The 16,486-nt window shown below is 45.1% G+C and overlaps 1 protein-coding gene across 1 annotated transcript in view; it reads right to left on the bottom strand.

Annotated features, from left to right (window-relative positions):
• ITPR2 (inositol 1,4,5-trisphosphate receptor type 2) overlaps positions 1 to 16,486 on the bottom strand; it is a 525,149-nt gene that overhangs the window by 62,059 nt on the left and 446,604 nt on the right. The window contains exons 51-54 of the mRNA XM_062194964.1: positions 16,085 to 16,280; positions 11,598 to 11,690; positions 2,186 to 2,316; positions 722 to 887 (exon numbers count right to left, since the gene is read on the bottom strand). Of these exons, the coding sequence (XP_062050948.1) occupies positions 722 to 887; positions 2,186 to 2,316; positions 11,598 to 11,690; positions 16,085 to 16,280 (586 nt within the window). The remainder of the gene's footprint in view (positions 1 to 721; positions 888 to 2,185; positions 2,317 to 11,597; positions 11,691 to 16,084; positions 16,281 to 16,486) is intronic.

Genomic DNA, 16,486 nt, shown 5'->3' on the forward strand with positions numbered 1-16,486 from the left:
GGCTTATTTTGTGGCTTTTACCAAAAGATTCTCCAATGGAATCTGGAAAAATGGAGAGTGAGGGAAACCCAGAGCTGGTGATTATCTAAACAAGGCGGAAGATTCTAGGATGCAGGAGGCCACTAGAGAGGTGACATCCAGAAAGGGTGATGGTTACAGAGACAGGGTCCAAGACAAAGAGAATGAGGAGGGTAAAGAGAAGGTGGGGTGGGTCTATGAGAAATGGTGGGGGCAAGGGAGGAGGTGTGGGCTGTGTGTGTGAGAGAGAGACAGGAAGAGAGAGCTTTAAAATTTAGATGGCACAGCTCATAATCTAAAACACAGTGATATCAGTTCGTAGAGGTTCAAGCTGCTGGATAAATCATTCTTAGATTTCTAACCTTACAAAATTACATAAAAATCACTCTGCTGTATAAACAATATGTTATTGTAATTAAAAACTCATTTGCCAGTGGTAAAACTTTCTGGCATTTTGTATCACATTCTATACTCAGAGAAGCATATGAATTGCAGAAATAATGACAGGATAGCTTTGGGATATGATTCTTCTATTTCTGGAAGCAGAATTCCAGCCTGATGCTCAGTTACATAATCTGAATTGTATCCAGCCTTCATTTTGAAATAATTTTTCCCAAAGCATGACAAATAAAAATCATTCTCACCCCTGTTTCCTGCTGAACAGTTTATTCATTGATTAGTTGACCATCTGGAGAACACTTACCACAAATGAAACAGGTTGTCTTCAGAATTTCTTCCTTTTTCTGTTTTTCACTTCTGAGATCAGCAAAGGTGTCAATGATAACACCAAAAATCAAATTAAGGACGATGATGATAACAATGAAAAAGAAGAGGAGATCATAGACCACTCGGGCAGCAAACAAGGGCTCCTGAAATACAAATTTAAAAATACATGTGTAACCCATCCACATCTTCGAAGCATGTGGATTTAGTACATCATCTGGTACAGAGAATACATTTGTGCTTGCAGAATGAATAGCAGTAGTGATGCAAGTTGGAAAAAGCAAGTAGAACTCACTTACGATCTTTATTTCAAGTGTAAACTGCCCTGCCGATTCCCAGAGCCCCTTCCATTTCACCAGGGCTGACATACTTTTCTCTCAATGCAGGGATTTACCTTTCTCTATAAACCACTTTACTATGCCATTCTGCTAACAGCATTTTGGCACAGCAGGCCCCTGTTCCAGATGTTCCCCAAGAGGTAGTTAAATACCAGTCCCAAAGGCCAGAAGTCAGGGAGCTGAGCAGGACCCAGTGATTTGTCAGTTTCCGGAGCACGTTACGTTCTTACAGGGTCAAGTGCAAACAATGCACGCTTACATCTACCTGCTGAGCAGCACTGAACTGCACCTTAGCGACTGGGCAATCCAGTTGCTCAAGAGATGCGGGACCTGGGCTTGGGACATTAGATGACTTGACAACAAGCTACAGCTGGCCTCTTGGAGAACTAAGATCCGTCGTGCTCCCAAATTGTGCAATTACTGGGAGACTTCTCTGCCTTGCCATTTTAACAGAGGAAATCCTGTTAGAATTTGTTTAAGGTTTAGATTCACCACGGATCAGTAACAGAGCCTACTCCTATGCAGAAGTGAAGAGTAAATCTTTGTGCTTGGGAAACCCAGTAGAGAAGAGGCAGCCTCACTTTTGCTACTCCTGGAACAGTGAACCCCTGTACAAAGTCACAGCCAAGCTTTGGTCACTGTAACACAATACACAGGTGAGACATGGGAACACTGCATAACCTTACTGCCACGCACAGATTTTTTTTTAGAACATTATATATTTCTATGCAATACTAGTATACAATTAATTGGTTTTAATGGTTATGCCATTACATGTTAAAGAAAATCACATACGTGTACTTCAGAAAATTGCTAGAAAATGGAATTAAAATATAATTTTATTTGGGTGCAATTTTTTTGAAATTCCCACATAAAAGGGGAGTGGGTCTGTTGAAAATTTATGAAAAAAAATGTGTGTATTTAAAAAAAAACTATGTGTGAATTTCAAAGATTTTTTGTACCCAAACAAGCTTATCTTTTAATTTTATTTTCCATGAAATTTTTGAAGCAGCCTTGTAAAATGCACAAGTGCTCTCCTGAAACCAAAGCCACACTGCAAATTCTGGTAGGAGAGGTTAAACAGTAATCTGAGTTCTCAGGCTTACATCCTTGGACGGCCTTCTCAGCACGTCCCCGACGCCCCCGCCGTTCCTGAGGCCCTGGTTCAACACCGTGACGATGCACATAAGCAGGGTGTCACAAGTCCTTTCAATTCCATCTTCATATTCCTCCCCAGCTGTCAAAACACACAGAAGTTAAACAGGATAGCAAGCCAACATTTGGAAATTTACTACTATCTGCTTCCAAGGACATAATTTTTGGAAGTGACATGGCATTTATTTCACCTACTGATTTAGCCATAGAAATAATATCCTAAAATATTTTTTTCTGTAGAGGGAAAAACGGCAGAATGAAGGCATGAGACATCAGAGGGTTCATATTCGCCGCGCACTAATGTAGTCGGAAGACTGATAAAACCTGCTGAAGACAGAACCAAGTCACCCAGAGGAAAGAGCATGCACAGGGAAGCCAGACAGACCTGCCTACAAGTTCTCCTCCATTTCCGTTGACTGTGGGGCAAGTTATTGAACTTGAACTTCCGCATCTGTACAATGGAGAGGCTGTTTAATGCTAATACCCTTCCAGTGATTCTTCAAGGATTACACACAGAGACTGGCGCACACACACAGCAGGTGCTTAAATCTTGCAACAGCTTTTATTATTTCTTTATTGGGGTTACATGTCTAAGCTTTGAAGGATCAATTTGGAGGTACTGATAAGAAATGCAATGTATGTATGCAAAAAAAAATCTACTTAAAAAGAGAAGTGAAGACAAAACAGTAAAATTCCCAGTCTAATTTTACTTAAAAGTACAGATATCAAAAATTAAATATAATTTTAGTCACCTAAAGTACTGAAAAACTCATATTAAACTAGATGCTTAAAATCAGGAATTCCTAATATTGGTAAATGAACTGAAGTGGATTTTTGTCAGTACAAAGTTAGAGAACCACCATGGAATTGAATTTTGGGACTGTATAGCCAGCTTGTTTGATGAGATATGAGTGTAAAATTAACAAGACCAAGCACCCAAGAGAAGCAGTCCAAGTCCATGTACATGACCCATAGCCAACAGCCTGTTTAGTACTTTGCTATGAAAAGGCTGAATTTCCTATTCTAAGCTGACTTCAACATCATGTGGCTGAGGGACTCTGATATTTTTACTTTGCTCACTCTTGTACACTCCCAGATTTACTTACTTATTTGAAAGGCAGAGTTATAGAGAAAGATAGACAGAGACAGAGAGATTTTCCATCCCCTGTTTCACTCCCGCTATGGTCACAACAGATAAGGCTGGGCCAGGCTGAAGCCAGGAGGCTGGAGCTCCATCCAGGATTCCCACAGGGGTGGCAGGGACCCAAGTCCTTGGACCATATTCTGCTGACTTCTCAGGAGCATCAGAAGGGAGCTATATCAGAAGTGGAACAACCAGAGCTTAAACCAGCACTCTGATGTGGGATGCTGCATCAGAGGCAGAGGTTGACCCGTTGTGCCACAGCGCTGACCCCAAGTTTTGCTCAGCGCTTTTTTTTTTAAACATGCTGGGCTACACCTTAACATAAGGGCTGAAGTCAGGGCTCAATGATCACAAAATGCAGCATCAAAGATATGGGCAGAATCTGTGATCCCTGACCTTAAAGCAGAGCCCAGGAACATTCTGATTTGGAAAGGGAGAGAAAGAGAACTGCTTTTGGAGGCAGAGGGTGAAGGGAAGAGGTGAGGCTTGTGGTGGCGGCAGCTGGAGCAGGACAGACAAGGAAGCCAGATACAAGAGTGGAGAAGGCTCTGCTGTACCCCGCTTGCTGGGTTCCAACACATGGGGTGTGTGCGTGTCTGGCAGGGGTCGGAGGGTGGGGATTCCAACATGATGGCTAGGAAAAATAGAAAGAAGAAGAACAGAAACATGTAAGAGAATAGAAAAAATTTTTAAAGAGAATCATGGTTTTCCAATAGTGACATCATGTGGAATACATTTACCTGTCGTTTTGTCATGGTGAGACTTTCAGTTAAACAATCTTACATTTATTTATTCAGGTACCACTGGTCATGTCACAACAAATGTTTACTAAAGACCAATTACATGACAGATAAATCAGGATATAGAAGCTCCTATCTCTCCCCAAGAATTTGGAAATGAGGTTGTTTCTCACTAAGAAGAAAGCTAGTAAAATGCACACACAATTCACGTGATTAACAACTACAGGTTGGCTGCAAATATAAATGAGAATTAGCTTTCTGTGTGGCACAAGAACAGGGGTCCATGCTAACAGTTGTCCAGCGATTCCCTCAACAGTAATCAGTGCACAGGCATCCTGGTTTTACACAGGAACTTCTATGAGCTTCACACACAAAAATCCTACTTTCAATATGAAGACCTCCAGGCCTTCAGGTTGGAAGTCAGGCCCTGAGTTGGGGCAAATTCACCTGGGTAAATGGCACCTTATGGTTACCTGTATAACCAGCTGGTCCTCCCCCAAGTCCTATCTGCCTTATTTCACTGAACCAACAACCACTGGGCTAGCAGCTAGGTATACAGGTGGGAAAGACGGAGGTGTCCCAGTCTATGGGAACGTTGCGATTCCAGAACAGGTGAGTGAGCGGATGAATGAAGGCCGTGCAGGGCCGTGGGCTGCTACAGAGGCATAATAGAGGGCTGTTTCACCGACTGGGGTGCTAGGTGTTGAGCTGAGTGTGGAGAGAAGGCCATGCATGGCCAGTAAACGAGTGCAGGAGTCTTTCCTGGCAGATGAGATGGGCTGCACAAAGGCACGAGGCATGCACGCATAGGTGTGTTGAGGAACTGCAGGTGGATGGTGATGGCTGGGCCTTTGGTGTGTGCACAACAGTGCGGCAGACACAGAGAGGACGGCAGGGAGCAGTTCACGGAGTGGCTGAAGAGTTTAAACTGCTTGCCGAGGGCCACTGGACAGCTTTCATCAGGGCAAGCAGGTCTGCAATCTAGCTGGTGAAGTGGATGAGATACAACACGTACAAGATGCAGAAGGGCAGCAAAGAGATCAAAACAGGGAGACACCATTTCATACCAGTGTGAATCAGAGCGTGGTCCTGTAATTAATGTGGAGTCTGAGCTTGCTTGAATAGTTAATGACCTAAGACTTGAGTAGAGCGGCATGTCACAAGGCATGGGTGGAGATGCCGGTACAGAAATGCATGCTTGTATGATGAACAGCAAATAAACCAGCAGGTACACCTGTGAGGTATGGCAGATAACGCTGAGTGGGAGCTCTGTGAAGCTGCAGGGACTCTAGATGTTACTGGGCAGGTCTGGGGGCATTGTGGGAAGCTGAGCAAGGGGCAGAGGGGTTGGGGAACATCAAAGAAATGATTTCTGACAAGTGGGAGAGTGGGGATGGTCAGATGCAGTAGGAGCAGCATGTGTGGAGGTGGAGAGACCACTCGGGAAGCCTGCTGCGCAGTGAGCCTCCTTCTGGGGAATGGCAGGACGGAGGGAAGGGATGAACACAAGGCAGCTGATGGTCTTCAGGTCCGGGGGAGGCAGCTTTACTACCCACTGAGACGCTCCAGCCAGGGCTGCCTTGGGAAAAGGATGCTCCCATCAGACTGAGGACAAGGCCCCTCAGAGGGGGAACTGGGTGTAGGCTGCTTTGATACAGGAAAGAAACAATCTCAGATGATTCTTAACGTTTGTAAGGTTAGAAAATAAGAAAACATTTAAAAATTTCAGACCAGACAACAGAGCTGGGAGAATACCGTGATCCAATGGGTAGAAACGACCCCAAGCAGTGACAAAACAACACAAGGGTCAAAGGCAGCGGGGAGAAACGACGACCGGAGTTACAACTGAGGCCATCGGGAAACAAGAGGAAGAAGGTCCGCAGTGAAGGAGACGACAGGCCACGAGGGAACAGCAGGAAGAGCCCAGGCAGGCTGACCGGGCAATGCAACGCGGTGGTGAAGGCAGAGGGAACAGCAGAACCCAGAGGGAGATCCAGCGGGGACCCAGGAGTGCCTGGAGCGGAACATAGCAGGCGGCAGCAGGAAAGGATTTCAGATGCAAGAACAACGGCTCAGCGGACAGTGGCCAAGTGACGAAAGCAGAGGTGGTTATAAAAGAAGCCAGAGAGCGCGGCTGTTTGCAAACCTAAGGAGAGCGGAGCAAACACGGACTTTTCATATGAGGACACTCCAAACAACGACATGTGCACACAGAGAGAACAGGGCTCTGTACCAAGCAGGCACTCGCTGACTTCCAGCTTAGCACGGTCATCTCTACCACTGACAGGTGACTGCAGAAGCCCTACGAGAGGGCATGGTTTCAGTATCATCAACACACTCTGTGAGTGAGCAACCTTAAGTTCAATGACCCACGCTCAGCTGACTATTGGTAACTCTTTCCCTAGTACACTGGAATTTCCCGAAATATTGGTAATTGTTTCATAGTACAATGAAAGTTGTTTCCTACAAAGGAAAGAATAACAATGTCAATTCTATTGGCTTCCAAATGGTTCCCTTTCGATGAGCTATCAGCCTAGAATTTTTTTAATACTGGCCATGTTTGAATAAGAGTCTATAAAAATGACATTTTCAATATTTTTACTAATCAAATTATTTGATAATTTTTTATGGTTTCTGAGAAAGTAAGAGATTGACACAGACACATTTGAAATTCTAAATGCAGCTGAAAACTTCTGGTTTGTTAGTCTTGCGCTTTAATTATAATCAGTTCATTATGGGAATGCAGATTTAAACTATTTTCACCAGTAACAAAAATTTAAAATCACTGGTACCCCGTGGGAAGCCAAAAACCATAAGGCACGAGGCTGACTCACTGGGGATGCCCACCCACCAATCCTTCCCACTAAAGTAAAACACCAAAACACAATAAATTTGAATTGCTCATAAATGTTAAAAACCCATGAACTTCTGCCTTTTTGTCTGTACATTAACCTGATTTTTGCATATAAAATAATTGTGATTATATTTTTGTAAACTGTCTCAAAAGGCCTTGCTTTTCTAGAAAAGTCAGGTTGGCCATTTTTTTTTTTTTTTTTAATATATAAATGAATTATTTTTGTCCAGGAATCAGGGAGGTCTGCAGCAAACGAAATAAAAGGAGGTATTTTTTGGCTGTTTGTTAAAACCACAGCTGGTTGCCAGCTGCCGTGTGAATTTTCGGCTGCTGGGACAATGACCTCACCTGCTTCGGCAGGGTCCTTTACTGGAAGCTGGTGGCTCTGCCTTCCAGTCACCATGAGCCTTGTAGCCTTGCCATTATGCTGCTGTGTGTGTCGCGGCCCTCTGGAATGGCAGCCTGCTGCCCACAAGGGAACACACTCAGGCTGTCACAAATGCACACTAGGGCTTGCAAATTAAAATTTAATCCTGGCCTTCGACATAGAGAAGTTATTTTTACATCTAAGTGACACTTGCTGCACGACACACACCAGGTTCTACCTTTCACTCACATTTTGCGATTACATTTACACAGCCAAAATGTAAAGGCAGCATGGGCTAGGGGATCGAATTCACAGAATTTTCAATCAGATGAGCCTTATCACTCACCAAGTCAACTAGCAAAGGGTACATGAATACAGATAGTCTTGCGTCTTTAATTCTGATCTAGGAATAATCTCTCATTGTGGATGCTATGGCCATACACCGCTGGCTCCCAACAGTGTCTCTGAGTCTCTGACACTCCTGCAGGGCCAACAGCCTTCACACCCCAGCTGTTATCCATGCCTTCTTCCCTGCTCTCACTGCTGCCCTCCTCAAGCCCTTCCCATTTCTTCCCTCAACTCCTATCACTGCTGGAGCCCAGAAAGACAGCCCTTGCCCCTGGGGCAGCATGCCTTGGGAGGGGAAGAACTGTGCTCATCTGCCCACAGAGAAAGGGAGGCTGTGTTCTTTGTACAATATGCTAAGTGAATACCAGGTTGTGGAAGCTTCCATGGGAAGCCTTCTATGAGTTTGTATTTGGCACTATAAACCAATATCCAAACAGAAAGGAGTCTCTTGCCCGTAACATTGTTACTGTTTGGGCCTGGTGGTTCTCTGTGCATGCAGGGAGTTCAGCGGCCTCCCTGGCCTCTACCCACAGGTTGCCAGCAGTGCCCTCTCCAAGGTGTGACAACCAACCCCATCTCCAGGCACTGCCAAGTGTCCTTGGGCAGTAGGAGAGGGGGCAGAATCAACTCAAGTTCATAAATATGCAATACTTAAGAAATGAGATTGCCTTTAGCAGACAGCATGCTTCAAGAAATCTACCCAAATAGACTCAGTGAAAGACAATATGACAGGCAGAATTTTAACAGTGATTTTTTCCCCTTCCTCTACTATTTTATAAGTTCCATGAGGGCTAGGATCATATTTGTTATTTAACATTTTGTCCTTAACACCTAGCATGGTGGCTGGCCCATAGCAGGGACACCACAAACACAAGGGGACTTCCAAAACTGTGGAAAACGCTAAGTGATAAAATTCACATGACGGCAAATTCTGTGGATCTGATCTAGACGTCTTGGCCACATAAATTTAACTGCAAAATCAGAGTGAAAGAGAAAAGGTAGAGAAGGTGTTTGTGGCATACGAAGTATCACTTAGATTTAAAAATGACTTCTCTCATCTAAAGCAAGGGCTAAATTTTAATTTACAAGCCATAGTGTGTATGTGTAACAGCCAAAGTGTGTTCCCGATAGCAGGCTGCCATTACAAAAGGCCCCGACACACACAGCAGCGTGGGTTGAAGTGCCAGCTCTTCTACTCAGCCCATCTTCCTGCCCATGGACACTCTGGGAGATAGCAGGTGATGGAGCAAGTAGCTAAGTTCCTGACACGTAGAGGGAGACCCCGATGGAATTACTGGATCCCTGCTTCCACTCCAGCCCACACCCAGCCATTGCAAACATTTGTGGAGTCAACTCAGTGGATATGAGCTCTTTCTATGGACCTTTGCCTTTTTCTCTCCCTGCCTTTCAACTAACAAAATTTAAAAATTTTTAAAGCCAATTACAGTTAAAGTTATTTGCTTTAAAATGAAGGATATCATTTTTAAGTAACATTTAGACATTGAAGACCAGTGCAGGCACAGAGTCACTACACTTGAGACCAAGCTGTTAAAATATTTGTGTTAACAAGAAAGTAAACTTTTAATGTATTATTTCCCTTATTCTTTTAAGAAGAAAGTAGAGCTGAAAAGATAATGACAAGCATGAGGGACACTAAATTGAAATTCCAGATGACCAAAAAGACCCCAAAACTATTTAATGTTGCCTGGCTCCTTAAACTATATCCAAATTTTCCAAGTTTGTTTCTGTGACCTTGAAAAACCATGGATTATGGCAGGACAGAGGAGCACCTGTAGGCCTGAATTCGAGGATGTGACAAGTGATTTGATACAAGAGAAGATACTGAAGTGGACCACAGTGGAAGAGTGTGGGAAGAAGGAGAGGGCAAGAGAGGGCGGTGACCGACTGACTGGGAATGTGGCAGATAGCAGGTGACTGGGTTTTGGCAAAGGGGCTTTGATAAACAGTCTCATGATATATCTTGAAAAAAAAACGAGAAACATGGGCTGAATGATAAGCTTATTTGAGACACATTTCTATGTGGCTGAAGAATCGTGCAAAATGCGACCATGACCGTGGTGGTTTTCATCCCTGGCATGGTGGCTGCCATCCTATACAACCTTTCTAGCCCCTTTAATAGAAATCTTTGAGAGCAGACTTTGGGCAAATTTCTTCCTGTAAAACCCAAAGGCAAACACCGTAAGCTCTGTGGGCCACATACAGCTTCCACTGCATCTTTTTCTTAAATTGTTTTTAAATGTTGTCATCATGCCTAGGTCTGTGGATATATAAACAGGGAGTAAGATGGATTTCCCTACGGGACATATTTTGTCAACCCCTGTTCTGGAGCTTATCAAGCCTGTGGGGGACATGAGAGAGAAAAAGTAAATTACTTGACAGAATCTGAGGCTCATGGCATGGGGGAACTGGAAGTGACCAGAAACCTAGAGACCATCTGGTCAGAAAATTCCTCATCTAGTCACTGGGCAAACTGCAAGGTCCTACAATTATGAGTTGGCAGAAGCATAGAAATAAATGCACGGCTTTATACTTGAAAGCCCAAACTCCCAATTACGTGAGTACAGGGTGGGTATTTAAGGCTTGACAGCCGAACCAGTGAAGAATGGCATTTTACCCGGGAGTCAGCCAAATATGGGTCAAGACTGTAACGTGATTCCAAATTCCACTACCCATAATAAGATAATCACTCAGCTGCCTGCCTAGGAGTACTGCACCAAGAGTCGCTACTGCAACTGTGAGGAAGGCTGAAGAAACTGGAGGTATTTAAACTGGAGGATGTGTATAATAGGATTTCATAACCTGCAGCATACGCTCTCCAAGTCGAGTGAGCTGGTCTTCATTACCAGCACTGAGTAGGGGTGCAGGGCTGAAGGAGACGGGAGATGGGGGCAGCCACTCGCAGTGCCCGTGGCTGCTGGGACGGCTTGTGTTCAGTGGTCAATCATCCCTTGGCTCATCACAAATGAAACACATAGCAGAAGGGACCATCGATCTTCTCTCAAGCAACAGGGCAACATCTCAAGGAGAAAGGCAACTTAGGAGAGAAGGCACTAACACAAAGACCAGACAAACTGTGTGCTCCCAGATGGAAGCTGAGGGGCTGCAGCCCTCACTGGGCCTCTTCCTCCCCTTATCTTCTCTGAGCTTGCTTCTGCCTCTGTAGACACCACACATTTACTCCAACTAAATCTACTCCTTTTCAGAAATGACAACTCTTGTACTAATGAAAGACATACATTCCCTAAGTCTCTTCAGGAAGCATCACTCATTTCTAGCACAGTTCATGAAGCATCACCCATTCCACACAATTCAGGCTCCTGCCATCCTAAGGGAAGAATTTAGAGTTTAAAACATTATTTTTATATGCATACTTCCATTTGCTCCTATGCAGGTAGGGAAAGTTTTATAATTTCCCTCCCCTCCTTCTTCTCTCTCTCTCCCTCTCCCTCCCTCCAGCCCTTACCCACTCTCTCTGAACTTCATCTAGAGACTTTGCTTAACATTTCCAACACGTCTACCTACAATCTGCAGACCCAAGATTATAATCAAGTCTTCTGAGCTGCAATCCCGTGTTTCTCCAGACCTTATGTTAACTGCTATACAGTTAAAAGGGACTCCCTTAGTGTGGTTTCCAAGGTAAAAACAGAATTTTTAGAAGCACACACCACAGGATAAATTCAGTAGATTCCCATGAACAGCAACAATATCAGAACAAGATAGGGATACAGAAGGACAGACATGAGACTCCTTTTCTAGTTTGGATCCTCCTGGTTCTTTCACCTTCTGTCCACCATGAAATGTCTAGCACAACTCTTTGGGAGGTAACAATATAACAAAGGAAACATCAGAACTATGAAGCTCATATTGTCTGGAAGTGCCTTCTACACACCTGTACTGGAAGCTGGTATCGTGGCCGAGCAGTTGTTCTTGTCACATGTCTCCGTCATGGAATTTAAGGTTGTGGTAGGAACCTCGTAATTGCCTAAGACGACACAAAGCAGAGCGGTATTGAGACAAATGTGCAAATGACAAGAAACGAACAAATGATTATAAAGGCATCTAAATTAAAGGCACTTGTACTCAAACTCAGCTGTGCTCCCATGGTTTTTCAGTGGGTTGGTTTGGAACTTTGAACATGGTTTTGCCTACTGAAGCAATTTTATAATTACAGAACAGACTCATGGGCCAACCCACTAAAAGCCTTTTATACCTTCTTTTAAGTGGCTGAGATAAAGTATTAATAACACTGGAGACCTTAACCACCATGTGTAATACGTCTCCACAGCCAAATGTGTTCAGGGTTCTGATCTGGGATGCCAGAAACCCAGGCCCCCAGTGCAGTGACAGTCCCTGGGCTCTAAGGCTCTGGTCTCTACGGCTGAGGTAGGGACTGTGGCTGGTGGCAGCTCTGAAGGTGACACAGTGGCTCCTGGAAACAATGACAGCATAAAATGCCTCCAGGAAGCAAGGCTCTTCTGCCAGATCCCTGCTGTTTCTCCTACTGTTTCCAGGGATCCACCTGCTTGCTGGTGCATCTGGGAGCAGGATGGAACAGAAAAGAGGAACCCTCCTGGGTTATCTGACTTGTGAGCTGAGGCAGAGTTGGAAGTGGCAAATGGAAAAGGGGGCGTAAGGCTCAAGAAGGAGGTCATGTGAGGAGGAGCTGGCCTGGCGTGGGGCTGCTGGAGCCACTCAAGGAAGGGGCAGCCTCTGACGCTACCTCCATCACCATCAGTACTGGGCAGGAAAACAGAGCACAGGGTCGGAGAGGAAGAGAGGTGGAGTTCCTGACAGTGTGCTGGTAGCCTCTGCCCTACGTGATAGTTACTGAGACCAGAGCCATGGCCCTGGAGCACCGACAGTCAACAAGGGAGACCCAGAGAAGCAGTGATGGAACCACAATGGGAGAGAGAGAGTCAAGTGCAGATTTCTTAAACATTTCCCTTTGGGAGAGGGAGATGTGAATTCTAGAAGGAAATAAAAAACAGAAAGGTTTTCAGAGAAGGATCCAGCTGGAGCTATCACGGGATTGACATGCATGGGACTCGTGAGGCATGTAGCACCCAGGAAACTCCAAGGGCGATTTGTCTGACCAAAGGCACACGGGCCAGCAAAGACCCAGCAGGAATCCTACTGCCAGTGCACGCCTAATGCAGTGTCTGAACCCAGGGGAGAGCCAATCAGAAACGTGGGCACGAGAAGAGAGGCTGGAGGTGGGGAGCCGCCCACTGCTGGGGGCTCCTGCAGCACTGAGTGAGTGGAAGCCAGGCCGAAAAACAGGATGAGGAAGAGGGGTGTGTGAGGAGCACTGTCACCCCCACATTTCAACAGAAACGTCCCTCCGAGTCCCGTGGCCTAAGACAAGGACTCCCCCAAACACCGAGTCCTGCAGCCTCAGGGGCAGCACCACGTCCTCCTGAACCCCCAAAGCCATCTGCAGGTCGCCCACCCTCACTGCCCTCTGCACCCTGGTGCTTTGGCCACTCAGCTCCAGGACGCTCAGCCTTCCCAGCATGTCCCCATCAGCGAGTTTCCTGATTGTGTCTTCCCATTCCCTGAAGAGCTGCATGCTCCTGCTCTCCAAATCTACTTGCTTCCTGTGTGTGTGAGAGCCTCAGGAAGCTCACTGAGGACACACAGTTAACTCCGGGAGTGCAAAGTACTCAACACTTGAAAGAGGCAACATTCTGGCCAGCGCCGCAGCTCACTAGGCTAATCCTCCGCCTAGCGGCGCCGGCACACCGGGTTCTAGTCCCGGTCGGGGCACCGATCCTGTCCCGGTTGCCCCTCTTCCAGGCCAGCTCTCTGCTGTGGCCCAGGAAGGCAGTGGAGGATGGCCCAAGTGCTTGGGCCCTGCACCCCATGGGAGACCAGGAGAAGCACCTGGCTCCTGCCATCGGATCAGCGCGGTGCGCCGGCCGCAGCGCGCTACCGCAGCAGCCATTGGAGGGTGAACCAACGGCAAAAGGAAGACCTTTCTCTCTGTCTCTCTCTCACTGTCCACTCTGCCTGTCAAAAAAAAGAAAAGAAAGAAAAAAGAAAGAGGCAACGTTCTGTGGTGCAGAGATACGGCAAAGGTTCCAACATCCACACCGAAGCTCGCACTGAAATTTAAGCCCGCTGTGAGGCAGTAAGAAGTGGGACCCTAGGAAGGGACGGGGTCATGAGGAATGAGCCCACTCATGGTTTAATGGGTTATCTCGAACAGATCTCGCCATGCAACAGCCTCTGCCATGTTGCCAGGATGCAGCAAGAAGGCTCTTGCCAGACCCTAAGCAGAACCTGGTGCCAGGCTCATGGACTTCACGGCCTCCAGGACATTATTATTATTAAATAATAACAGAACATCATTACTGTTAAATAATAAACCTCTGTTCTTTATACATCACTTACTGTCAGGTCATCTGTATAAGCAACAGAAAATGGATAAAGGCATAATCTACTAAAGCATTATGCAAATAAAAGTGCTCTTCTAGGGCTTCATATCATAAATGCTGTCTATCTATGAAACAAACATTCCCAATGTAAAAAAAAAATCAGGTTTAACGTTGCTAGCTGTTCTCATATGCTGCATGGTCTCAGTATTTACAAAAGCTGTATTCAACAACTTTGTATATGAATATGTATAAATATTTTTAGTAAAAGAGCTTGAAATTTTAGGTCTTAGTGTGGCTTATTTTGTAAAAAGAAAGAAGACATTTTTCTGTCTAAGAAAAATATTTATACTCATAGTATAATTTCCTTTTTAGAAAATACACATATTTACCAGTAGATTCACAAGACAGTAACGACTGCTAATACTTGAGAGTCAGAAACTATGGTGGTGCAGCTTTTGGTTCCTTCTGGACTGAGGAGCTCACTGTGACCAGGCCTCAAAGCCAGGAAGCAAGCACGTGTGAAGATGAGAGAGCAGACAGTTTATGATTCAAAATTCAGTGAACGTGGAGCTTTGGAGTATTTACATAGGAGCTTTTCCTCCAAAGAGTGATACCTTTAAAATTCTAGAAAAAGTAGCATTTAAGTCCAAACAAAACACTGAATAAAGACATGAAATCCAGGAGAGCCTCATGCTTCATAACTTCCAGTCTCTGCACAGGATGTTTCCACTGTGTGCTGGGATCATTCAGACTCACTGCTACATTTAAACAATACTGCTGCTATGTATCACCAATTTAATAACTAAGAAAAGCTTGTTAAGGGCAAAAAGGAAACTACATATAAGGTGCCTCTAATTAAGCCCTACTTCTTCTTCTTCTTTTTTTTTTGGACATGCAAAGTTAGATAGTGAGAAAGAGAAACAGAGAGAAAGGTCTTCATCACTCCCCAAATGGCCACCATAGCTGGTGTACTGCGCCAAACCAAAGCCAGGAGCCAGGTACTTCCTCCTGGTCTCCCATGCGGGTGCAGGGCCCAAGCACTTGGGCCATCCTCCACTGCCTTCCTGGGCCACAGCAGAGAGCTGCACTGGAAGAGGAGCAACTGGGACACAACCATCACCCCAACCAGGACTAGAACCCGGGTGCTGGTGCCGCAGGCAGAGGATTAGCCTAGTGAGCTGCGGCACTGGCCAATTAAGCCCTACTTTTAAATTTAGTGATCTGAGGTATCATTTTGTGACTTCCATTCTGTGCTTCCCACAGAGAAATCCCCTAGACAATCCACAAAATGAGTAACTATGGTCTCTACCCAGCACAGTGCAAGGGGTGGGAGGGAGAAGGGAAACAAAGAAGTATAACTAAAACAGCAACACTAGGAGAAGAGGAACAAATAAGTCATTAGAAAGCATAACACATTTTAAAAATCTCAAATAACATGGCAAGAATAAGCACTCCCACCACAGGGGTCAGTGAGTAGAGAGGGGGCCTTCTGCCCAGACAAAAAAACGAAGCCACAGAGGATAGATCGGTCCTCTCACTACAGCATTTTGAGCATGGTTTCTAGACCAAATTCCCTATGATTTGTTGATTCTCCAGACCAAAACATTTACCATTTTCATCCAGTTAGGTATGATATAAAGGACTGCGGTCCAATAAGAATGGAGTACTGATTGGGAACAGCGCTGGATTTTATATCCTGGAGATGCAGGCAAAGGGAGGAGGCAAAGGACTGCAGAGCTGTTACTCTGCTTGAAGCTGCTGACTGACTTCTACGGAACAGTCAGCGTGACTGCAATGTCTTGCAGAGACTGAGCCTACTGACAGCTATTTACTGTGCAGCCGCAGAGCGTGTCACACGCATGACTCCTAGCAGCGCACATGCTCCAGCAGAATGGAAGAGACACTTCCTGCATGGGGTGTTTACCTGGAACATCATTAGCAAGCTACGGCCAAGTCCATCTGCCATCAGAGGAAGCTCGTGGCGGGGAAACAGCAATACCTGTAACGGGAGTCCTGTTTTTCAGCCTATCCACTTCCATCGTGAAGTCATCCTTCAAGAAAAGGAACCCAATAATGGAAAACAGGTAGACAAGGATGAGAGCCAGGACTGCAGTCAGAATAATGGAGCGGCCGTTCCGTGTGACACTTTTGATGACATTGAGCAGAGTCTCCTCTCTGTACACCAAATCAAAAAGCTACAAAAACAAAGAAAACAAGACAAAAGGCAATGTAGCAGCAGGTGAATAAATATAAAGACAGTTACATATATAATTGAAAGCCATTCTAGTTTATCAGTGAAAAAGTAACTTAAACAATCTTTAAAATGAACCAAAATACCTATTTTATTCTAGTTGTGATGCATTAATAAATTGTATTTCAATAAAGATAAATCTAACCCGGC

Source organism: Lepus europaeus, chromosome 6 (genome assembly GCF_033115175.1).
Source record: "Lepus europaeus isolate LE1 chromosome 6, mLepTim1.pri, whole genome shotgun sequence".
Classification (NCBI taxonomy): domain Eukaryota; kingdom Metazoa; phylum Chordata; class Mammalia; order Lagomorpha; family Leporidae; genus Lepus; species Lepus europaeus.